Consider the following 25,716-nt stretch of genomic DNA (forward strand, 5'->3'; position numbering starts at 1 on the left):
CTTTCTCTCCAAAAGCAAACCTTCCAGAATGTTCCAGGGGCACACAAAACATGAAGGAAAGCACACACTGTACTCTACCAGCCTGTGTGCAAACACATACAGATAGATGTGAGATATAGAGAGAAGAAGGCAAAGATCCTGCAGAAAATCTGTTTAGCTTTACCTTTGTAGATTCATTATTCCATGACTCACTTGGTGTTTGGTGTTAATTAAATTCACCAATTAATGTCATCATCCTGGTGCTTGTAAGCAACCAATCACAATCAACCATTAATGGAACACAAAGGGCTATCATTGAGTGAAGATACTATAATCTGATTGGTACAAGACGCAGCCCATGCAGCAATAATGGGCCTTGGCTTACACTTGTGATCTGCACCGTAGCTTCCATGTTACAAATCCTGTGATCTGACAACTGGAAAAACTGGCCAGCAAGAAGGCCCCTTTAAATTTCCCAATGCTCATGCAAAACATCATATCAAAGGGAACATGTTGCAAGCTCTGATGGAAGACCAAAAAGCATTTCAAGAACATATCTCATTTCAGGCACAATTAACTGCCATCTTGTGTTGATATCCTCCATCATACATGACTAAATACAGTTTACAGTTAATTTATTTGTTTATTTCATGAGGTCTTTAGTCAGTCAAAGCCAGTAATGATTTAACACTGTCTAACACCATACATTTGTTGTTGTTGACATGTGTTAAGACCTCAAATGGTGATGAATAGCGTGACAATTAGACAAAGACACAAGTTATTCTAAATTATATGTTTTTTCCCAAATCATGGAACCTTGGGGATCTTCAAGGCAATCCAACAGCTAGGACTACAGCTTTTAAAATCCTATAAAAACACAGAGAAAATACAGGTACTGTATTATTGTCTCATTCCTCTTTCCCCTCACTGAATGCTGTCTCAATCTGTGCAAGACTTACAGTGAAACACAGGTGAGGCATCAAAGTAACTGCCACTAAGATAAAATAAGGAGAAAAAAAAAACAGATGACTTTTTCAGCAATGGCCAAGAATGTGAATACCCCCCCCCCCCCCCCAACCCCCCAGACGATAAACCATTCCCTGAAGATTCAGAGTGTCTTCTCACCTTCTTTCTTTGCTGCTCAAACAAAACACGACAAGCTTGCACTCTGTCATCACTCTCTCACTCTCCTTTAATAAATGGGATAACACCAATGCAAACAGCTGATAGTGACAAGTCACTTCGATTTACATCTCCCGGTTCCTCCAGCAATGGAAAAACAACAGAGGACAAAAAGAAAAACAACAGCAGGATCTTTTTGGATGCTACCTGCTACAAGCTCAGAGTAGAGGAGGACTAAAGGAGGAAGATTCTCTCACTGCATCATTATCGACTGACAAGCAGAATGTTTTGGGTTGTTCCAGCGCAAATAGGAATGAACAAAGTAAAAAAAAAAAAAAAAAAGAAGAATTGGATTATTTGCATATGATGGATAAACAAAAACAAACAAACAAGAAGTGAAACACTGTCAGTTGAATGATTTGAGCGCCATTCTTAGCGCTATACCTTAAATCTTACGAGATTAGGTGAGCGTAAAATTGAAAGACGAATCAAAACAGACAGGAGGCTTTGATCTATGATCAAGGTCCTTGACCTCTCAAACACATAGTCCTCTTAAAAAGAATCTAAAGTTTCAACCACAACATCGATCAAAAAATATGTGACCTTTTCACATATCAAATCACGATTTTCATTTCAAAAGGCGGCAACGCATTTAGGCCAAATGTAGGCAAACCACATTAACATATAAATGAATCTGAGGAAGGTATCCATATTTAGGTGAGCCTGTCTTCTCTTAAAGGTGAGCTCAAAGCCATCTCCGAATGAGTTACAGATGCAAATTGGCTTGCATTTCACAGAGTTATCAGCAACCTGTGTACTTGGAGGTGCCATTACTAAGCTATGGTGATGTTTTTTGCATGGCTACAATGAGAAATCTAATGTCAGATCTGGAGCGTTTAGTGATTTATGAAAGACAAAATATATTATACCCCTACATTTCATCAAACACTCAATTTAAGGCACAATTTAAACACTCAATTTAACACTGATGAGCCAATTGTTGTTTTTATGTGACTTTCATTACACATGCATTTACACATCTGCCACTGGAATTTATGAAAAAACCGTGGCACAGAATCAAAATATCAGTCTGCTGAACTGAGGCCTGTTGCATCAGTTTTCTCACCATTTAACACCTCGCTTGATCTCAGACCTGTTACATTAGTTTTCCTGCCACAAAACACATCTGCTGATATGAGGCCTGTTACATTAGAATTCCCGACATTTAACACTTCAGCTGACCTGAGCCCTGTTACGTTAGCTTTTCCCACCATTAAACATGTCTGCTGATCTGAGGCCTGTTACACTGGCATTCCCACCACTAAGCACCTCTGCAGCTGGACACAGACAATACTGACCTCCAACTTCTCGAAACAAACTTTTTTTTCTTTTTTTTATCTTCTGGCAGCCCTGACCCAAAAGGTAAAAAAAAGCTTCAGTGAGACAACAGTAGGCTACCTATGGCTAACCTCCCACTGGCATCACCATCACCCCCCACCTACTCTTCAGTTTAATACAGTTAGTAGATGTGATCAATAGGCCTCTTAAACAGGCTGCTCCCTAAGACGCGTGACTGCTGATAAAGAAAAGATTGTGGTGTTGAGGAGGCCCAGGTCCACCCAGCTTAGTAAAGTGAGGAAATCAGTTCAGTGAGGGGTGCAGGGAAGTGAAGTGGAGCATCGATCATCTCCTGGCCAAGAATAGATTGTCAATAAGCGTGAAGCTCCAAGAACACCTGATGGGATGGGGTGGTGGACGTATGTGTGTGTGTGTGTGTGTGTGTGTGTGTAGCTGGGGTTAAACTAGATATTGGTTTAACACATGTAAAGTTCCATCGTGAGTGATCTTATCCAACATGGTTCTGCCATCTGCTTATTACACTTGAAGTGAAAAACAAATTGAGACCAGATGTTGTATAAAGCGAGAACACAGAGGACGAAGGTGACGCCAAGGACGGCGATAAATCAGATATTTGAGTATGAACCAAAAAAACTGGTACTGCTGAGCGTTTAGTCGAAAATATTATCTGTGACTGACAGCCCCAGAAAATTGAAATCCCGGATACAGAAATTCGCCAAAGATCCAAATCAAGTTGAGCTCTCGCATGGACTTAGAAACACTCACGCCCTTCATGCATTGAGATGACCTTCAAAACACCCTTGAACTTTCTCCTATGAGCAACATGTTTACTTTGCTCTACTAATGATCTTGCTATAAGGTGATGAGGTGAAATATCAGGCTTGACAGAAAGATAAACACAGATGCATGAAATCAAACAAGATGACATAATTTAAACCTGCACCTGCAGACTCTGAGTGCATGAATATCGTCTCTCTACACAGGCTTTGCTTACTCTGTTTATCTAAATTCACTTGTATGCACTCCTTGCAAAAACAAAACAAAACAAAAAAAAACATATGTTCTCTCACCCTTGAAAGACATTATATTCTCAGAGAAATACCCACGTATGCTCTCTCCAGTATCTTACACCTTGATGTTAGAGCTAGATATCCAACCAGTGACTTTGACTGCAATGGACCAGAACACAATTGCTTATCTAATCTGACCAATCACAGCATGACTGATTGGTGAAGACTGTTGATTGGATCTTTTGAACTCTAGGATGCATGCACATGGACTCATACACACCAGAGCACTGTGCTGCTTGCTTCATATTGAAAACAGTTAGCTGACATGGAGAAAGCTTGCTTAATATTAAATATGCCTGCATGTGGTTTCTGACACCTATTCAACCCCACAGTGGTTGTATTTTTTTTCCATATACCGTCGCCTTCACTGTCGCCAGAATAGAACGGTGTTGGTGAAGAGCAGGGACTCACTTGCCATTGATGACTCCGTCTGGATTAAGCATGGGGATGATCTTAAAAATGTAGGCCTCACGCAGACTCTCTGCCACAGGGTCGCTGCTGCACAGGAACTCCAGGGTTCCTTTCATCACCCAGCTGGCATTGCTCTCTCCTGGGTGAACCCGCGCTGTCAGCACCACACATGGCCGGTTGCCTAGCAGACGAGACATTGCATCAGAGAGAGAACGACAGAGATTCTGAAATCACTTTCAGCACTTTCAGCCATCTCTAGATGTGAGGAAGGATATGGAGTGTGAATTGGCCAGGTCAGTGCATTATGATTAGCACGCCGATAATAGCAAACTGTCGTCACGTTAATGTGTATGAAGGATGGCTGTCACAACACCCTTCAGGCACAAATACAGAACATTAGCCAGAGCTATGGCTAGATAAGATACATTATGGGTTTTACTTTAGAGTTGTTCTGTTGTTATATCATGTATGCCATATGTAGTAACACATCATAAGACCAACAAAATATATCAGAGCCAGTTTATCACATATGATGAAAAGTTTGAAGCATCAAAACAACCTAAAGTTCCTAATGGCTACTTGTAAGACTGCATTCACACAGTGAGTGTTTCTGACAAAGTCTACGTCCATTAGACAAGGGAATTTATATAGGCATAGATAAAAAAAAAAAAAACCTCTTGACCTTGCTGCACACAAGTATGAAAAGACAACATGAACAGATAATCAAATAAGAATAGATGTTATGACCTGTCGTGTCAAAATGAGAGTGAAGCTTTCCCATGTACGATGACGCCTCAAAGCTATCGTTATCATGACAATAATGACACGATGAAATTATTACTGAGCTTGGACAATTGCCATGTCTGCCTCAACATGTCTGTCCCACCAGCAGGTGAAAATTGCATCGCACTCCAGAGCGTGTTTACCTTCAGAAAAGATGGCGAGATGGACACGCTTTATCAAAAACGAATTAAAATTTCATTTCATCCGACAATTGCAGACCCGGCCGCCACTCAACAAAAGGACGGCAGAGGAGGAGACAAATTTCAGCAACTTTGGCATTGATCAGATGGTAATTAGTTTCTGTGTGGAGTGTTTAGGTGTATTTGTTTCTCCGCTGGCTTCATTTAATCTCTGTATTTAATTGAATCTCGGTAAGCCTGTGCAATCGGGTTTGAGTAATGAGTAATTTGTTTTTGTAAAATAAATGAGAAAAGAATTCTTTCTCTTTTTTTCTCTCTCTTCCTTCTTTGTCCTTATTCGTAGATACGTAATTTTGTAACATCTAGTCATTCACTCGCTGTCAGTGTTGAAGAGAAATTTCAATTGCAGGGGGAAAAAAAAGAAAAAACGCAAATATGCTATCAATTAAATAGATGGTGAAATAAACATGTGAAAAAGTATATGCTGAAATGAGGAACGATGAGAGAGAAATATACAAAAGGTGAGCGGGTGAAAAAGCAGGAATATTTGATGGGAAGTGTCCAGAAGATAAAATGAGAGTGATAAATATCACATCAGGCTGAGGCCTGCGTTCAATTCCCCTTTAGAACAGCCCGTTTGAGCTCAGGAAAAATTGATCATTTCTTTTCCAATTTGAGGGGGGACAGATTCCACCATTCTCTAATACTGTCTCTGAGCTTTAGTGCTCTCTCTCTCTCTCTCTCTCTCTCTCTCTCTCTCTCTCTCTCTCTCTCTCTCTCTCGCCCTCCTTTTCTATCTCTCTTGCTAGCATGCTGCATACACAATAACATATTTTCACTTAACTGGTTTAGATTTCTTGATCCTCTCTCTCTGTCTGTGTGTGTGTGTGTGTGTGTGTTCTGAGTGCACACATATACACATGCATGCATGTACGTCTGTTTGGAGCCACACACATGGCAGTGGCGCCTGTTTGTATGCATTCCCCTGCACTGTAAGTCTTAGACCTTTTCAGGAGACTGTACAAACATTGTAAAACCAGAATGCAGTATATTTGTCAAATCATTTTACAATGAGAAAGGCATATATAACAGCCACCAGATCTGTCTTTGCAAATACAATGTTCACATCGAAGAATGTGCCAGAACCTAAACAAGCAACCTCCTCTGATAACCAAGAAGAAACAACATGCTATATAAAAAGACCTCCACAAAAAGCTGCTTCAGCAGGCTAGTGCCCACACATTTCTCTCTTTAGTCATTCTCAATATAACCCCATTTACATATTTTACACTACTAAATACCTAATAAAGATCTTTCCTGGCACATGTAGAGTGCGGAAGGGAGTGGGTGTGTTGAGAAAAGCAAGTGAAAGTGCACATTTGACACTACAAGTCCATTCTGCTCCTACACAAGCCTGCCTTCCCACACTTCAGTTGTGGGTAGAGACAGCCATGTTAAGGTTTTAGTGTTAAGGTTTTCAGCTGTGCTTTTATGTGTGGTTTTCTGTCTATGGAGGTGTCTTTGGCATGCACTCTCCATTAGCTCACGCAGCACAGAAAAAGGTACACAGAGTATGGAGAGAGAGAGAGAGAGAGAGAGATTTCTTTGTACCTTTATTTCATGCTGCTTTCTGGCTGTATTAGAAAGCCTACCTCTACTTCTCCACTTTCCCATAACATGCTAAAAATGTGTGTGTGTGTGTGCACGCGTGCGTGCGTGTGTGTCTATGCATGAGTGTGTGTGAGAGAGAGAGAGAGAGAGACTGTTTAATGGCTGCCCTGACAATGTGTGGCATCGACATCTGACACAAACTTGTATAAGAAATTGACCTGAGAGCTAACAGGAGGCCTAGATGTAACATAACAACCCATAAACACTCATCAGTGTAAAAGAGAATGTGAGAGCCTTCAGGACTCTAGAATAACATGAGTTCTGTATGAGGGAGAGTCAAAGGGAAAAGCAATACACTACTCTACACTGCACTGTACTGCACACACACACACACACACGCATGCACGTATACACTGAGTACAAAGGCAGCCTTGAGCAATCGAAAACCAATCTCTGTAATCCTTTCCTGTATATGCAAATCGGGTCTAATTAGTACAAATCAGGGTTGTCCATTTATAATCATCAGATGAATTTGCCCTGATGAAGCTTATGAAAATGCAGTTTTCATTTTGCCTCTTATTAATTAAAAGTGTTCCACCGCAGTTGCATTCAGGGCTCATTTCTTGGGTTGTTAATTATCAAGCGTAATCCTGTTTAGCGTGACAGTTTGGCCAAAAGCTATGGAAAAGGAGGAACACTGCAGAATGAGAGGTTCCTCTTTTTGGGGTGTGTGAAGTAATTATAGGCACATCTGTGCTGTTAACTGCATTGTGAGGTGTTTATGCTAATGGTTTATTATGGATCAGGTTGGCTAACACAGGCAGCCTGAGAATTTCTGCTGTATAATAAGTACTAATAACTTCTGTGTAAATGGCACATTGACAAAATAAGGTCTGAAAATGAGGGGAAAAAAATAAAGTTACTATGTACTGTGCAAAATGGATTTAAAATCTCCTTTAAGTTAATGAGAATGTGCTTATGTTGGTTTTAAAGCTTTTAAAAAAGCATTAAATTTATATTACTGGCTAAGTTAGCAATAGCAATGGAAATAGATGCATTTTCGGTTTAAATTATTTATTTATACCATCTGGCCATGACCGGCTATCCCTTCTGACATTCCGCTACATTTGTCTATTCCCAAAATCATTTATTCTGGTTTCTCTTTCTTTCTTTCTTTCTTTCTTTCTTTCTTTTCTCAGAAAAACATTTTCAAAGATTTGTCAATACATTAATGCATTAGTCTAATACAAATCCACAAAAAAAGCTGCTTAATGTAATGCACTGAGCTTCATTTAATCAATAAATACTATATAATATCATCTGAGACATGAAATTAAATTACTTTTGTTGGGACATGTAACTGAGTCAATGTGGTGTAAGTAGTCATCAGGATTACACGATTTAATGTCTATTGTTTACGCCACCTGAATTTTTTATCATTAACTTTGGAACCTATACTGAGAGCTGAGATCCCTTCAGCTGAGATCTGTACTTACATTTTTAATTTTTTTTTCCCCAAAGTTTTCCATGAGTTACACCATTCAACATGGAAAGTTGCCAACTCTGCCCGCTCTCAAAAATGTGAAACTATCCAAAATTTATGGGAGACTTGCTCATGGATCCGTTTGATTCTTCCTCACAAGGTCCCTCTGTGTTATGATTTGCTCCAAGTCTTATGATATAAAATGGCTTTTTATGTCAGTTGCACCACATGTCAGTTTATCTCAGTTGACATTTGGAGCAGTTTTTGGATGTTTTTTTTTTTTTTCAAATGCTACTTTGTCTTGTTTGTTTTGTCATAAATAATTGTGCCAAACTAGTTGAATTAGCAATACTAAGAAAAATACACTTTTAAAGAAGTTTTGTTCTTTGAATGTATGTGCAGATCAGCAGATTTTTTTTTACTTAAAACAACAAATCTCCAAATGAATGAATGGTATTTTAACAAAATATCTCTCAGTCATAGGATAATCATCATACAACATATAATCATAGTCATATATATAGTACACAGTATATTCTATATATAATACATAATATAATCATACTCTTTTATATAAAATAATATATAAACATATATACAAAATCAGACATGTTGATATTAAGTTTATATTCTTCAGAAAAATAATAGATTCAGATACAAATAATGCATGTCACGTCACACACCCAAATACACTGAAATTTCAAAGACTGTTAAATTCCAGTGATGGAATTATTCATGGGAGAGGCTGAGAGACCTCATAATTACAAAACCTACAGCTACTGAACGACTCTTATCACAACCATGCCTCAAGTGTAAATCCTCGGCCACTCTCTCCTGTACTGCATGCATTTGAAGAGAAAAAAAAAGTTACAGTAGATAGCATAATCCATTTATCATCCCAGATGTCTTATTATAGCCAAAGGAAATACAAGGCAAAAAAAAGAAAGAAAAGAAAAAAAAGAAAAGAAATCGTAATAACCAAGGTCAATGCACATGCGGCACGTATTACAATACTTTTTTTCTCAAGCTGGAACTACACTTTCCTGCTGACAAAATATACTGGGAGACAGAGCACCAGAGACAAGTTCATCATGTGATATCAAAGTAATTATCTTCACCTAATGTACCTCGAAGTGGCCCTGTGTCCAATGGGCTATGAGAGACGGGAGGCTATGATGTCTACGTGGGGAGATTTTTTGATTGAGGGAGACGAGAGAAACGGCACAGATGGCCTGACTGAAACAAACGGGCCACAGGATGCATACTAATAATATTACTGCTCTGTCAGTGGAGTACAGGCACCACGACTGACAAGGCGTCGAGAGAAGGAAGTTTTCACTCAGTGTTGGGGAATATGGAATGCAGTGCTAAAAAGATGTGGATACGTCTGATTCTCGCAACAAAAGAAACTTATGTATATTTACATGTTGAAAGTTTTGATGCAGGTTTCACATGAGGTTGTTTTTAGTCATGAGTTGTGCTTATATAAGTGTCGTAAAGGGGTTATAACAAGTTTTCTATGCAGTTATGTCAGGGTTACGAGTTTTGGATAGATCTGTGGTTTTCTGTTTGACTATGTAAAGAGGCATACTGCAATATCCTCATGCTTCACAAACATCTGTTCGCTTATGTGGTAACTGTTACCCAGTACAAATGAAAGCTTTGAGGACTGTTTATAACCTCACCTCGGTGTTAAAAGTGAGAAACCATAGATGTTTCTCTCTCTCTTTTCTTTTTTTGTTTGTGAACTGCAAGTGTATTTCATTCAGCTAATGAGAGGAACTTCACTTTAGCCCATCAATGCTAGCTTGCACCCCCCCCCCCCCCCCACAAACAAGTATAATGTGTGGGTCTGCACTCAATTTTGAAGCAACAATATTTCTCAGCTCATAACTATTCCAAATTGCTTTGGAAACAAACAAGACTCCAATTAAGCTGCTGGGTTTATTGCTTTTTGAATTCCTTCAGTGTTTATTCGCTGTCAGGCCCTCTTATCTCTTCTTGCATGGCTTTAGCTACAGTAAACAGCAGTTGACTTGACTCGGCTCTGACGTCTCAACAAGTCAACAGACCCTTTGCCTACCATAACATTTTTTTTTCTTTATCTTTCTCCTGGAAACCCATCCTTCAGATACATTAAGCTGAAGACAATTATCTGTGACCTATACAACACTGTAATTATTGCTGGTTAACAAGTGAGATTTAATTTGCTTGCTGCGATAGCATTAATTATGTTGCATTCCTTAATTGGATAAATACAACAAATGGAAACTACAACAAGTAACATGTCTGAAGAAAAAAGAAACATGCGTGTTGACACTGTTATTTGTGTAGCTAATGGGAAAGCATCTGTGAGTTAGAAAAACTGGCTTGTTTTCCTCTCTCTTTTACTCTTCTTCACCCTTTCTTTCCTTTGGCAATGTGGCAGCTGGGATGACAAGCTCGGGTGTGTGGCAGATGGATGGCGGTGCATTGTGTGCTAGTTTGTGAGTTCACATGAGCCTAGAAGTTCTTGAAAAACCTCAAAAGTGCTGCCAGATGAATTGCAGATGCACCTACCATGTCTGAAAGACAGCTCCAAGTGTTTTCTTTTTTTAACAGAAAATATAAAAAAGACAAGCATTTGAATCCATATTCCAGTCAGTTCTGGAACGCTCCAGAGTGTTACGCATCACAAAACAAAGTAAACTGTTTTGAACTAATAAGATTCCTGATGGTTTGTAACTAAACAGGATTAGCTTGCCAAACACCATTTAGGAATTAACTTCTATTTCCTTGCATAAGAGTGTGATCTTTTCCACATAATGGGGTCTGTCCCATGGCCAGATGTCTCTACATTTAAATGCACCAGCACGGAAAACTTCAAATGAAGTTTAACTTGGCTCTGCTACGGAGGGGTCATTTAACCCGTCAGAGCTTTTTTCGAGAGGCGGGAGCCATTTTCCCTGACTCACAGTTATTTTAATGCATGGCCGAGTACTCCAAAACCAAAATGATGGAAACAAGTCACACATCAATGCACACGGTAATTTCATTAAGCGAAGAAGACTCAAAAGGGAGAAAAAAAAGTGCCACAAAGACTTTCATAACGTGATTTCATTTACAACACACACACACACACACACGCACACTTGCACACTTCGCCCAGTAATGGTAAGTATGAAAATAAGTGTCTGACTTTGATCAATCGTACAAGCACCCTTGTTGATTATCAGAGGGTCACTTTACAATTGCTCCAAAAAACCAGGAAGAGTGACAGCCAGTTTTATTGCCCTCCCTCTCTCCATTCTGTACCATACACTCCCAGTCCCTCTACGAACACAGGGCTACAGCTGCTTCTATCAAACATTTAACATCAGAAGTAGCCAGGGCTCAGTGGACAGGGTGCCCAGTGGGTCTAAACCAACACAGCAGCCAAGGATTCACCAACAACCACCCTAAATCACATAATCCTGTCCCCCACCTTCAACACATCCATCAGTCCATCCACTCAAATACCCGTCTATCTATCTATCCATCCATCCATCCATTCAACCAGCCATCCATCCATTCATTCAAACATCCATGCATTGATTCAACGAGCCATCCTTCTGTTCATTTCTCTGTCAGTTCATCATCTCCACATTGGTTTCAGCGGCACACAGGTGATCCATGCTGGCTTACCATTATCTGCACTGACATTAACCCAAATCCTGCTAACGATGACCTCTGGGGCACGGGCAAAACCCACAAGCAACATGTTCTGTAGCCAGATTACAGCATGTGCATCAAAGCTACTCCTCTCGGCCCTGTTTGCTGGAGTTTGCTTCAAAGAATTGGCTGGGCAGGTGACTTGCAGAATGGTGTGTACCAATTAGTGAGTCAAATGTTGGCTGGCGTTGAGTCTATTGCTTCCCTGAATACCCCCCCGCCCCCGTGCCTCATACACATACACACACACACACAAACACAAACAAACACATACATACACATAAACATATTCCTCCCCTCCCCAGCAGTTTCTGCCAGGCCACATCAGTGTCAGATCAGTGTCAGAAGGCATATCAAGTGGCCATCAGATTGTATGCGAATGCACACCTTGCTGTACAACACAATTAGACATTCAGACACATTTGCAGCTACGTGAACACCAACACACCACACATTCTAACACACAGTAGATTCGAAAACAAGCAAATGTACACACACAGAGAAAGGAGTTGACTCACGAAGCTGATGAAGATGTTTCCAGGCTCTGGATGTAGGGCAGGCTGTGATGGTGACTAGTGGACACGGGTTTCCACTTAGTGTACTGCACAGATTCTGCTTCCGAAAGAATACTTTACGGGGGTTTACTGACTGCTCCAGCAGCTGAAGGTGGCTCTGAAATGCAAAGCAATAAATAGCCTTCAACACAAACAGACACAAACACAAACTCCTAACTCAAAACCTCGTCTCAACTCATCTCTCTGGTCTCCTCCTTTGCGCTCTCTCACGCTCACACGTATTCACATGCACTTAAACTCACGCATACACATACACACAAACACACGCGTGCGTGCGCGCGTGCGCACACACACACACACACACACAGGAGAATATCACGTACTTGTAAGGCAGAGTAGGCGTAAGGGTAGTGGTAGGCTAAGTAACAGACATCCTCCTCATGTCGAAAGGTCACCATGAAGGTCAGGGTGTAGAAGTTGGTTCGCTTTTGACCTCGTCTGGGGCAGAAGTGATTTCTGAAGAGGAAAATGTAGAGATTTGTGTGTGTGTGTGTGTGCATGTGTCCATCATATTCTCGGTTTTAATAATGATCTATGTCAAGAGAAAAAAATGAAATTGATAGGTAAACACAATGTTCTTTAGTGGCATGAGCCAAACATTATGCCAATCTATATAACTATAAATTCCAGCACTAGTACATTAAAAATGTTCTGACTCAGTCAGCGTTCTTAACTGAAATGAAGACACCAATGTGAGTCTTAAGTCGTGTTTTTTTTTCCCATGGGAAAATAAAAAGTCTCTTTTCCAATAATGGAGTAAATAGAAAAGAAAAGAAAATGCCAAACGCTCTTGAGCAGACTGAAATGCATAAGACTTAATACTCGCTACTTGAACATAATTTGTTCAAGACACACTCTTAGACCAGACAAAATGAAGACGGTAGCTGATGTTTGCTGCTAACCTGTAGTAGCAGATCTCACTGCCTGTTCTCATCCAATGGGGCCTGCCCTCCAGAGCTTCTCTCACAGAGTACAGCACTGGCTGCATGCCTGTCAACAAAGAAGTTACCTTCAGAGAGCCAATAAAGATCTGCCCTCCAACCAATCTCTCTCTCTCTCTCCCTCTCTCTCACAGTCAGTCACTTAACAGGGGGCATAAAAAGACAACTGAGGGCCACTGAAAAACATTCTCTATACGAAGACCCTCGGATGCCACGGCGACGCCGTATTTTCCCCTGGATATGCGACCTGTGTCAGATTTAAGAGATGTTTTATTGTGAGTCTAGGCACACACTGCTGCACTCCTGAGCAACACCTGGCCTGGGACATAATTTAACAGGCGCAGTGTCACTGTTCCCCCACCTGGGTGCAGAAGGGACCACCAAACACGGTGGTAGGCGGAGGGGGGCGGGGGGGGGGGGTTGATGGGCACAGCACAGGAGGGAATCTCAAAATACCTGCTGCTGTTGTAAGAAAAACCTGGAGATCAAAATCATCAGGGACAATCAAATCCATGATGTCTCATCCCTCAGCCATCCACCTGCTACAGCATTTAGCCAGAGAATTTCAGTGGTGTTTTCTTTATACGGGGTGTGTAATATATATACACACACACACACACACACACACACACACACACACACACACACACACACACATATATATATATATATATATATATATATATATATATACATATACATATAAAACCTTTTTAAGTCATTCTGACTGTATTTTTTATTGAATGCATATATTTAGAGCATGAAGACACTGCTGAGGAGTTAAATATGTACTTTAGAAGTTCGCATGTTCAAATCTATGAAGGATAGGTCCTAATTAATTCCTTCTGAAATGAGAAAATTGGTATGTATTTATATCGCTGTTTCTTGATATCTTCGTATTTTATTGTAAAATGCAATGCTACTGAGACATTTTTTGTCAGAGACAAAATGACAGCATGACTTCTTTATATCTGTGTATTTGTGTTTATGGCTTCATTTCTGCATGGCTGACCGCACTGAAAGAGAGGGAACATGGACTATTGTTTATTGGTTTGTTTACTTAATCGATTTTTTTTTTTTTTTTGGCTTACCGTAGTTGAACTGACTGTTGCCCTTCTCACAGTTGATGATGTTAAAGCGGTACGGAGCATTAGCCACCATGCCGCTAACCTCGAAATAGAACCACTGGTGATGCTGAAAGCAGTTGGCATCTGCGTTGAGAATCAGATCATACTCATGGCTAACAGGAAGAGGAAAGAGACTGTATTAGGAAAGAGAGAAATCTCTGGAAATTTCCATTTCTCAAAGCCACAAACAGAGGCATTATTTCAGCTGGAAGGGGAAATAAGCTGTTTCTCTTCTTTTGTATATGTTTACTGAACAGAAACAATGCCTTTCTTTTTCACAGCATGACAATGGACTACATAAAGAGAGAAAAAACAGAACAAAACATGATTGTCCTCTTAGTTTAAAGTGTGTTTTGAAGATATTTTCCAAGGGTTTTTGTCCCCATGTCCCTCTGACAACATTCAAAGATTTCTGCAGATGTAAGACCACCATTTCAGTTTCTCCTGAACAACACAATGCAGTAGACCTTACTGCAGAGGACGATCAAATCCAGAACCTTCTGAGCTCAAATAAACCTCAAAACTAGTGAAATAAACGGCAAGCCAACAGTAAAACGAATGTGCTAAGTAAAAAAATAGATAAATAAAATACTTCAGAAGCATAGATATGCCCTGCAAAACTTATTCACAACTTGTACATGGAACGCCATTACGGACAGATTTTCTTTTTACAGATGTCTCAATTGATAGTAATTAGAGGCTGATATTTTTTCGGGAATCCTGTGGGTCACGGGATTCCTGTGGGATTCCCACGAGATGGAATTCAATTTCACTATTCATCACGTGACTGGGACGGGACAGGAGAAAAAGTCAACGGGGGCAGGCCGGATGGGAATCATAATGACAATAGGTCAGTTTTTATAAATAAATATGCAGTTCTAATATGAATAAATGCTGTTTTCTTTATTTCGAACTTAATGCTGATCATTCTGTTGTCTCTTTTATATTCTTTTTTATTCTCTTCTGTCTGCTCTGGTGGCTGGTTGCAGGCAGTCATCTGACCACTGCATGACATGTGTGGATTGGAGACGCATGGTGCAGTTCACCAAAAAATGCCACTGCCAACAATGGAGTCGGAGTCAGATTGGGGGAAGACAGCGTTGCAACACAGAGTAAAGAACAATCATCTGTGTATCATGCTGACAGAGCTTTCGGGCAAGTCTAAAGTTTTAAAGAAGTTCCTGTTGAAACTCTGGACGCTGTTTGTAAGACAGTAGAACTCAAAGTAATCTAAGAAAAGGATGCTGAGAACATCAAACCAAAATCAGGGATGGGACAGGAATTATTTTTTATTCTGTCATGGGATTGGGACGGGACAGGAGTATTTTTGTGGGAGTGGAATTGGACAGGAGTGAAAACCCACTCCCGTGTCACCTTCTAATGGTTATAGTGTCACTGAAATTAGATCACATGTCAGAAGGTGACATTAAGCATGCTCAGAGAGAGAGAGAGAGAGAGAGAAAGAGAGAGAGAGAGAGAGAGAGAGAGAGAGAGAGAGAGAGAGAGAGAGAGAACAAGTTTTGGTTCTAAATTTCCAAGAAAAAAGAGTCAAGAGTCAGCAAGCAAACCCAAAAGCTCACCTGCGAACCTGTATGGCTTTGCGAAGGTTACCACATTCAAATTTGGAAAAGAAACGTAGAGAGGGTGGATGAGTCTCCGTAGAGGAGCACTGGGTGCTGGAGAAGAGAGAGAGAGAGAGAGAGAGAGAGAAGAGAGAGAGAGAAGGAGTCATGGAAACACATAATCAGATCTAAAGACCTGGGAGCTTACTGATGTTTATAAAACGATTATAATTTTTTCCCATGACATCTCCGAGATGTACTTTATGTACCCAGAGGTAAACTTGTACAAGGATAACTGTGCCAGGATAGTCTTTCATTTAAGTAGATTACATCAAACTTTTCAAACTCGCTCCAAGATGGCAAATGTTTACATGGAGGTGTACAGATGGAATATGCTGATTGACAGGTAGTAATGACTGATTGTGTTTACCTGGGATCCTCTAAATCAAATACAACTTTGTTGATGATATCTTCAGGACAGAGAAGGCGTTTGATGTCTTCAAATACTTTCTTTCTGAGAACAAGAAAAAAACATCTCTTTCAGAATGGATACGAATTTGAATGGGATTGTGTAGTCTCCCGGGCTTGACAGACTGAATAGCTTTAATTATTATATAGACTAGAGCTGATTTAATGAGGAAAAAGGATAGTCCCTTGTCATGTTTAATTTTGTCATTTCAAAAAGATATTACTGTGGACAGTGCGCATTAATGTTATTTGTGCATTATTGTCTATAAACGTCTAAAACTCTGGACAATCATTTTCACTTTTAAATGGAATGATTAGTCACCACAATTAGTCATCATACACTTTCCTCTGGGATATTTTGCACTTTTCACAGCCATTTGTTTATGTGTATGTGAGTGTGGGTGTGCATGTGTGCGTGTGAGTGTGTGTGTGTGTCTCTATGCTTCCAGGCACATCTGCACTTTCATATGAACTGAGTAAGTTGTTGCTCTCTCTCTCTCTCTCTCTCTCTCTCTCTCTCTCTCTCTGCAGAGTTGACTCAGCACAAGAATGAACAGTACATCTTTTTTGTTGTTGTTGCACACCCCCCCCCCCCCCCCCCCCCCCCGTCTCTCTGTCTATCTACCTATCCCTTATCCTCTCTCTCACACTTTCATATCTCAATATACACAAATGACCAGTGAGCAGACAGAGAAGAGTATAGTCCACCCAATTACACAAAATCTTCTGTCAGCTTTCTATGGGGATTGTCCAATCTGGGTCTGAGACATCCACTGCCCAACCCAATGCTGATTTTCCACTGCCAGGATTTGGATGAAGTTAGACATTGCCTGTAGGGGGCGCTAGCTTGCTTAAGAGAATAAGAATTCCCAAAGCTGAGGATTCAATTCAGAACCACCCCCAAGGTCTTCTTTTCTATGTCTCTGAATGAGTTATATAAACTGACTTATTTTGTTTATTAGTTATGTCCTTTATGCAAAAAACATGCTTTATTTCAATCCAGTCCTTTAGGTAAGCAAAACAATGTGAAAGGCACAGTTTAAGGACTGGGACTCAGCAGACATGAAAAACAAAAGCCATTGAATGAACTCTAGTTCCTCAGAGCAGATCAACAATCCTGGTTAACTGCATTTTACCTCGGATAATGAAGTCCCATGATATGAAAAAAATCACATCTAGTCAGCGTAAAGAAATAAACTACTTAATTGCAAACATTCTGTAAGCTACAGAATCTGAGGAACAAACAAAGAAAAGAGCAACAACAACAACTTTCTGCTCTATCAATAGAGTGGTAAGAAGAGGCAGAGTGAAATTAAAAATACCAGTTCCACCAGAATGTCATTGGTTGTCTGACACTTTTCTTCTTTAAGACTCCAAAAATGACATTTTCTGCCAGAGAAGTGACACTAAACAGAAACCAGGGGGACTTATCTCACCCTTGAGCAAACACAATGAACTGTGAAATGACTGAAATAAATGTCAATTCACCACAATCTCGTCTGTGCACATGGAAAAAGCTCTTGGAGAAAACAGGTTTTCCACTGAAGGACCCTGACACGTAATTAGATATGAGAAGCCTTCTTTTGATGAGGATGACTACGGGTGACTTTGGTTTTGACTTAAGAGTAAAAGCAAGATGACGATGTGCATGGACATTTAAAACTGAATTTGAAAAGCCAAAAAAGTGAGAGAGAAAAAGGAGAGAGAGACAGAGAGGGGGGGTGGGCGGGGAGTCAGGGAGACTCTAAGAAAATAATATAATTTCACCATTCCAATTCTCTTCATGAAGATTTAAACTATTCCAAACATCACTTCATAAAGCATAGTCAGACAGCCTCCAATTCTTTCATTTCATTTCATTTTCATTTCATTTCATTTCAATGATAATTATATAAAGGATTGTGCAGAACACAAACGTGAATGTGCACACACAGACACAGACACAGACACACACACACACACACACACACACCTGTTTAATAAGATTGAAATCTATAATCAGATTATCTGGTAAATGTTACATGCAAGCTCATTCTGCCTCATATTTCTGAAGAGTGTGAAATCCATCACATGATTCCTTTCACCAGGGACATTCTCTTATTCACTCTAGACATGCTCACCATAGTCACATGACCGTAATCTGAATGAATCAGGTTCTTTAAGTGTGCGGGTGCAAGGACAAGCTATTGTATGTTTGGTATGCTGATAAGCAACTGACATTGTTTCATACAAGAATCCAGGCTTGATGTAATAAACTATATTGTTGAGGAGCAGGTACAGGGGGAGTTTACATGAATTATAATCAGGACTTTATCATATTTCCCTTGCTGCCAGATACAGAATTGCCATTTGCAAGGCTGATAAATGCTCCAGTTGTTGATTTTTGACAGAATCTGTGATGATCGCTCTGTGCGGCACCCTTTCGTAACAATGAGAAAAAGAAAATTGGAAAAAAAAGGTAAATGCGAATATCGCCATTGGTCACTGTTCGAGCTCCTGTATGTTCCAGTGGTGTGGTTTGAACTGATGAACATCTCACGTGTGCAGCCTTTTGTGACAGAGATGGAGCTGAAGCAGACAAGGTAATCTGGAAGCAGCGGCCCAGGCAGTGGTAGAGGAACAGAATCTGTGTTTGATTCAGTCTTCTGTTGACAGGCACCATAAAACTCTGGCTCTTATGGCTTACCTCATAATGGTCCAATAGAGAGAACAGGGGGGATTGTATCTGTGTTGATATGGTGCTATGTTTTTAAGGTGAAAACTGATCTATACTCCGGTCCTTATTTTTAGCCATTCTTTGAGCTCAACTGCCTTTTTCTCAACTTCTTACCTAACACCTGTGGAAAAGAGAATGTAGTCTCATTGATAGAGACCAGTGCTAAGAATGAAGGAAACAGATCTGTATACAGAAACATACGCTTAATCTTTAGAGTTTGTGGGAGGGGAGGGGGAGGGGAAGGGTTGATTTTTTTTCCCCCCTGCTTCTCTTCCCAATTTTGGTTGTCCAATTTCCAGTACCCTAACAGGTCCCCGCCATTGCACTTTCACTACAGCAATGCAGGAGAGTGAAGACTTAACCACAAATCCTCCAATACGTGTGACGTCAGCTTCTCTTTATATCTGCTAGTGCTCACTTGTCTCCACGGGAACACTGCGTGTGTGGAAACCCGTGCATCTGCATGTGTGGAAGCCCATGCATCTGTGCAGATACCCCACTGACAAAAGTACAGGTTAATGAATGCAATGACAGGGCATTCCCTGGTAAGTGTCCAATAGTGCGGGGAAGGAGTATGTACTATTGATGGAGTGGAACTCCTCACATGTATTGTGCTCTTGTGTTTATTTGTATGTTGTATGTAATATAAAAAAAAAGTCTCAGGAGGCTAAAAGACAACACAGCAATCATGTACCAGAAGTATCTAATGGGTTACCTCTGCACATGGGGTCGGCGGTTAGCCATTGGTTCTTGACCACGTGGTGGAAGGTGGCCCCAGAAATCTGGGAAGGCCAGGATGGAGTAATTAGCGATGGATTTGGTGTGGGCGGCAGAGGCAGCATAGAGCCGCGGGTCGTGATGGGGAACACAGGCTCCATACTTCTCCAGAAGTCGGTCCACCATGCTGCAATGGTCCGACTGTTTGGTTCTGGAGCAGCTCAGATTGTGGCTATGAAAGTCCTGGGCTTTCAGTTGGCTCTCCTCTGGGTGTCCCTCCTTTAAGGTCAGGCTCTGCTTTTCTTCCCCAGCTTTAGAGCAGGTATCTGAGGAAGAAGGTGAATGAGAACTCTTGGGGCCCGCTCTGAAATGTCTCTCTCTCTGCCTCTTGTCCTCAAAGTTCCCGTTCAGCAGGCTGTCCTCGTCTGAGCTTCCCTCTCCCTCAGAACCCGAGTCCAAATCCTGGAAGACATGTTTACTCAACCATTAGAGCAGCAAGAAGGCTAATGTTTGAATTTAACTAGCAACGGAGAAAAACAACATCCACAGATGTCAGCAAATGGTGTTAGCGACTACATCAGTTGTTTCCCCCGTTAGAAAGTGTGAGAGAAAGAAGAAAGAGAGAAGAGAAGAGAAAAAACTCCCTGAGGGAATAGAGGCAGAATTACTTTAAACATCACTCAAAGGTACCCTTTCTCCCAAGACAGCAGCTCCTCCCGACAATACCCGGCGCTTAACAACCAAAAATAAACTCAGAGGAAATAAAAAAGACGTCTCGACGCTGTTGGGGGAAGACATAAAGGAGCGTTCTCGAGATGCAGCCAAGAATAAGCGTTGCGGTTTCCCCCCTTTTTCCAGTGACATCAAAAAGGTGATCCTTCCTTTGATATTGAAAGCAGATTAGGTCTTCCAATTATAGTCTCTTGACAGGCATAAAATCTGCCAAATCAAAAGTACTGTAGACATCCTGCCAGTCTTAACAGAACCTAAATATTAATTTAAATATTTAATATAATAAGCGTTCCCATTTCACAAGTCCACAGAAAGGAACGAGCGGCGACCAATTCTCTGAAGTCCCTGAGGAGAGACAGGCCATGGACACAGAGACTCACGCTGTTAGGCCAGGCAAAGTATAGGAAGTCCTCAGATGACTACAAACACTTGTGCTGACCTCCTTACACAGCAGTCATGACTCAAAAAGTTCCCCCCCCCTCCTTATGCTGTGTGACAGCTGTGATCCTTTGTATAGAGCGCATTGAGTACGCTCTCTCACTATCAAAGTGAATTCATTATATGTTTAGCTACAGCATTTCAGCTCCTTGCTATTTTGCTGCATTTTAATTTTACATTTGGGACCAGAAAAAAAATGTGTAAGCAGAAAAAAAAAGGTGGGGGGAGGGGGGGCTTTACTTTCATGAATACTATTAGACGCAGATACATTAATATAAATGTCTCCCACAACATTTAGGCAGCATAAAAAAGAATGAGCTTAAGAGCTTTATATTAGATCTCACTAGGCTATCTGTGTGTCATGTTTATTTCAAAAAGAATAAATAACAACAAAGAACAGACAATCTCATTTACAAATGTTACCCAATGAGATCATGTTTATATTAATCAAGAATGTGATACTAACGCATAGCGTGGTGTGTTTGGATGAGAGTGGACCCACATTTTTCATTTGGAGAACAAAGAAAGAGACAGAGAGTGAATCTGTTGCGATTGATTTGATAACTTTGAATCTACCAAAACGTCTCTGGTCTGTATGTGTGAGTGTCTGAAAATACACTTAATTTTAGATTAATCTAACCCAGTTACGTCGTAGAATCAACTGTAAACTGTCTGCGTGATTACGACATTAACAAGACAGATGGCAAACATGTATCGAAAAGATTATGAAAATAAATCCATGACTTTAACCACTGATAAAACCCCCGGAGATATAGCACTGTCGGATCGAAAACCTTGGGGGAATGTGATGAAAACATACAAGCTCTATCTCATTCCTCATTACTGCTGTGGAGTTAGGGAGATCAAAGGAAAACTGGTGTGTGTCCTGAGGTGTCTCCTAGGGGAGAACAGACCCCTCCTCTACGCTCCCATAGTGAGAGATTTGCACTATCCTCACTCTCTCTAGGGCAGAACAGGGAAAAATCTTATGTTCTCATCTGGCCTGACAACGCTTGAGAGAGACACACACAATTAAAGAGAGAGGGTTTTTTTTTTTTTGTCAGACCTGTGACGGGCTGCGGCAAAGTGCGAGCGCGCCGCGCTGAATTACGGCGGGCTTAATTTGATGCGCTGTTTTGGCGTGCTGCTCAGACAGCCAGTCAGGTTATCATACATGATTAATAACAGGCTTTTAATGAAACAAGAACATCTCGATGAATCGAAACATGCCTCTTTTCATTGTGCTATTGTGCTTTCCTTTGAACACATGTAATAAACTTCATCTCATAATCCAATCTGATCATTGTTACTGTCGTCATGGACCTAAACATGATTAAGGTGATTAAAACAGAAAAAAACTCCCATGAACGCTTAATACCTGGATAAACATCGAGGCTTATCGCCAAAGGTCTGTGTATTCAATTTATTTCCTAAAAGAAACACTACAAGGCAGTCAGGATATTACTTGGCCAGTTCATTTATTGATTGACCTTTTTGTGTACTGCTCAATTCTGTTTTCAGGAATTGGAATCTTGAACTTAAACCACTTTATCTGTTGTCTGGTGGCACGCTAAATTACTATATCAACATGAGCAGCAACAAATTAATTGAGGACAGGCATAGCAGCAGCAGTTTCCAACAGAGGCAGTTCAACTTGCGATATCATTTGCATTAAAGTAACAGAACCCAGGCAGAGCAGATTTACCAGGGGCATGTTGACATTTCTATTCATTTAAACCCATTAATATGCTGAAATTCACACAATGCCTCTCTAGCTGGACAAAATCTTACTCTGAAGATACCTGTCAAAATGACACTGAGCTACACTAAATGACAGGAGAGCCAAGTTATTTTAACATTACCACGGCAACCAAATGCTATATAAATAGTTCAAAACTTGACAGAAATACTGGTGCTGTAACTTCTTATCTCCTTAGAGAAATAAACACCCCCATAGCCCGGGGGGGAGGGTAAATGGTTTCCCTGTCAGGTAGCTTGATAACTGTTGCATTCAGCTGTGATCCATAATTTTACCTGAAAGGAAACATTTTTATCTCACAAAATATCAGTTCATAGACCATCTCCTGTGATCACAATATTTTAGCTCAGGCTTTTTAGCTCTATAGTCAGCAGAACAAAGTCAGAATCAGCACTGATTAACACTTTCTTGAAGGTAGAAAACTGCAGTTGTATGAAAATAAAAGCACAAGTGTTAAGTATTCAAACTTAATGAGGTTGTTTGGGCAAGAGCTGGCTCCCAGCACTGTATTTACAGTTTCTCTGTAGGGTTTTTTCGTTAGCCGTTATTGCACAGTATGCACTCACAACAATCTATTAGTGCTGAAACTCCAAGCTCATAGACAGAGCTACCACACATTCAGACATTATCTGCAGACGTCCTCCTGGAAAATAGCCAGCGCCAACTCTCTACTAGGTATATTTGTCTTTTCTCAGCTCTAAGTCTATTGACTGGCTGTAAAATGGTACATTTCCTTGTGAATTTGTCTTACTTCTCTCCATCGAACCCCGACCCAAAAAAATGCCTTCAAAATCTTGACTGAAGCAGAGTATTTCCTGTAGGTCTTTGACTCAGAGAAACATTCTCTCTTTGGGCTAATTAAGGGACTTTTCGGCCTTTGAGTGACATGTGACATTAGGTCTATAGCTGAGAGACAGATCTTTCATACAGATCTCAGTGCATGACATCTCTCTAAACTCTTTGATTCGGGGGAGACTGGCGAGTGGAGAGGAGCTTCACCTGGAAATCATGGTGTAGTTCTGGACAGAGGTGCATGTACTGGGCCAGTTGTTCCAGGGGCCTGTCTGACTCGGGCCGCGCACGCAGCTTATTCAGGTCTGTCTCCAGGTCATCCTCCTGTCAGATGAGAGAAGACACTGAGGACAACTACAGTCAGGCTCACCTCTGTCATATAAACAGATGCCCTGTCACACACACACACAAGCACACACACACACACAAACAGAAACAACAAGGCCTCTCTAACAGAACAAGGCCTCTCTCTCTGTTTCTCTCTATCAGTGCATGCCAGGGTTGGGAGTCCGAACAACAACGCAAGTGTCAATAAGCAAGAGCAGGCCAAGACCTCTGACTCACTCACTCACTCAGACATGTCGGCCAGAGACAGCAGGTAAACAAACCTCTGGTATCTCATTTACAACACTACACACACACACACTCACACACACACATACACACACACACACAAGCATACAGCCAGAGCCTCTTAGTCAAACACATATGCCATGCAGACACAGGCATGTTCCCGTAGGAGTGAGACAGAGTAGCTAAGCACACTGTCCTTGTCCCGTGCCTTTGGAGCTAAGTAAATACTGAAGAGCAGTCATGTAAGGGTGTGGGGAGGGGATCATGTACAGATACAGTGTTATGGCATCTATAGGTTGCAGTCATACTAACTGGCATGCCGTACTGTCCAAAGAAGAAAGGAAGCACCATCAAGGAAAGCAGATAACTAATGGCTCTGCCTCTCTCCTTCTCTCTCTCTCACTCTCTCTCTGTGTGTGTGTGTGTGTGTGTGTGTGTGTGTGTGTGTGTGTGTGTGTGTGTGTGAACAAGAAGCCCTCAGCTGACAGTAAGCTCTGTCTCTTTTTCTCTGCCCCCTCTGCATCTCATTACAGTATGAAAACTTTTCATTCTCACACATAGCTAACCTTGACATGTGGCCAGAGAAGGTAACAGAAAACAATAGGTTCATAAAAGAAAGAGAGAGAGAGAGAGAGAGAGAGAGAGAAACAAAAAGTGGATTATTTGGTGTTGAGGATGACTAGAATAAGTGCATCAGACCAGTATTCCAATCTGAGCTCAGAGATGAGGAGTGTAAAGTACTGGCATTGATTTATGGCCACATCAGGGACTCTGTTATTGAGGTAATGCAAGCGTGCGAAGTGTGTTGTGTTGTCTGTTGAGTGTGTGTGTGTGTGTGTGTGTGTGTGTGTGTGTGTGTCTGTCTGTCCAGCTCATAGTACACTCACCCAGCATCTCATTATCTTGAATATGTGTGCATTTAATTCATTGACCATAAATGACTACCTATCATAGGTTAAGCTTCAGAGGGATGCAGAAACATTCTGTGTGTGTGTGTGTGTGTGCGCGCGCGTGCGTGTGTGTGTGCGTTCGTGTGTGTGTGTGTAAAACTGTCACTTATGTTGTCCAGGAGACATGGACATCAGTGCTGACGTACTCACATAGTCTTTGTAGTCAGACTCTTCGTTCTCCATGTTGTCATCATCACTGTCGTCTTCAAAGCTGTCATCTGTGCCAGAGAAGAAAACGGGGACATAAGGACACACACACTTTGGTACAACTCAAGTATGAGATCAAACACAGCTAAACAAAGCTAGTACTCACATGCTCTCTGCCCAGTTTCAGTGTACACACACACACACACACACACACACACATACGTACATGCACACACACACAAAATGAACACACAGCTTTATCAGTGTGGATATATGCTTGAGTGAACTTTTGGTCCCCACAATACCACACAAATCTAAATCACACACACACACTCCCACGAACATACACACAAATCAAAGGGTGAGTAACTTCCTGAGGTCTTATTTCACTCTGGTCTTGAAATCGACTGATGTGTGTGAAAGAGAGAGAGAGAGAGAGAGAGAGAGAGAGAGAGAGAGAGAGAGGCGACAGCAGTGAGAAATACATAGAAATGCCACATAATGCAAAGGGGGAAAAAAACCTAGAGCAAAGGCCTTATCTTTGATAGAAATCTCTTATTTCATCCCACAG

At 41.0% G+C, this 25,716-nt stretch overlaps 1 protein-coding gene across 1 annotated transcript in view; it reads right to left on the reverse strand.

The window, feature by feature from the left end:
* The window catches only part of agbl1 (AGBL carboxypeptidase 1), a 101,907-nt gene that overhangs the window by 55,631 nt on the left and 20,560 nt on the right, over positions 1–25,716 (reverse strand). Inside the window, exons 9-18 of the mRNA XM_030787767.1 lie at positions 25,149–25,216; positions 23,683–23,799; positions 19,753–20,216; positions 16,284–16,367; positions 15,872–15,967; positions 14,256–14,404; positions 13,126–13,213; positions 12,547–12,679; positions 12,167–12,320; positions 3,942–4,122 (exon numbers count right to left, since the gene is read on the reverse strand). Coding sequence (XP_030643627.1) covers positions 3,942–4,122; positions 12,167–12,320; positions 12,547–12,679; positions 13,126–13,213; positions 14,256–14,404; positions 15,872–15,967; positions 16,284–16,367; positions 19,753–20,216; positions 23,683–23,799; positions 25,149–25,216 — 1,534 coding nt within the window. The remainder of the gene's footprint in view (positions 1–3,941; positions 4,123–12,166; positions 12,321–12,546; positions 12,680–13,125; positions 13,214–14,255; positions 14,405–15,871; positions 15,968–16,283; positions 16,368–19,752; positions 20,217–23,682; positions 23,800–25,148; positions 25,217–25,716) is intronic.

This window comes from Chanos chanos, chromosome 1 (genome assembly GCF_902362185.1).
Source record: "Chanos chanos chromosome 1, fChaCha1.1, whole genome shotgun sequence".
Lineage (NCBI taxonomy): Eukaryota > Metazoa > Chordata > Actinopteri > Gonorynchiformes > Chanidae > Chanos > Chanos chanos.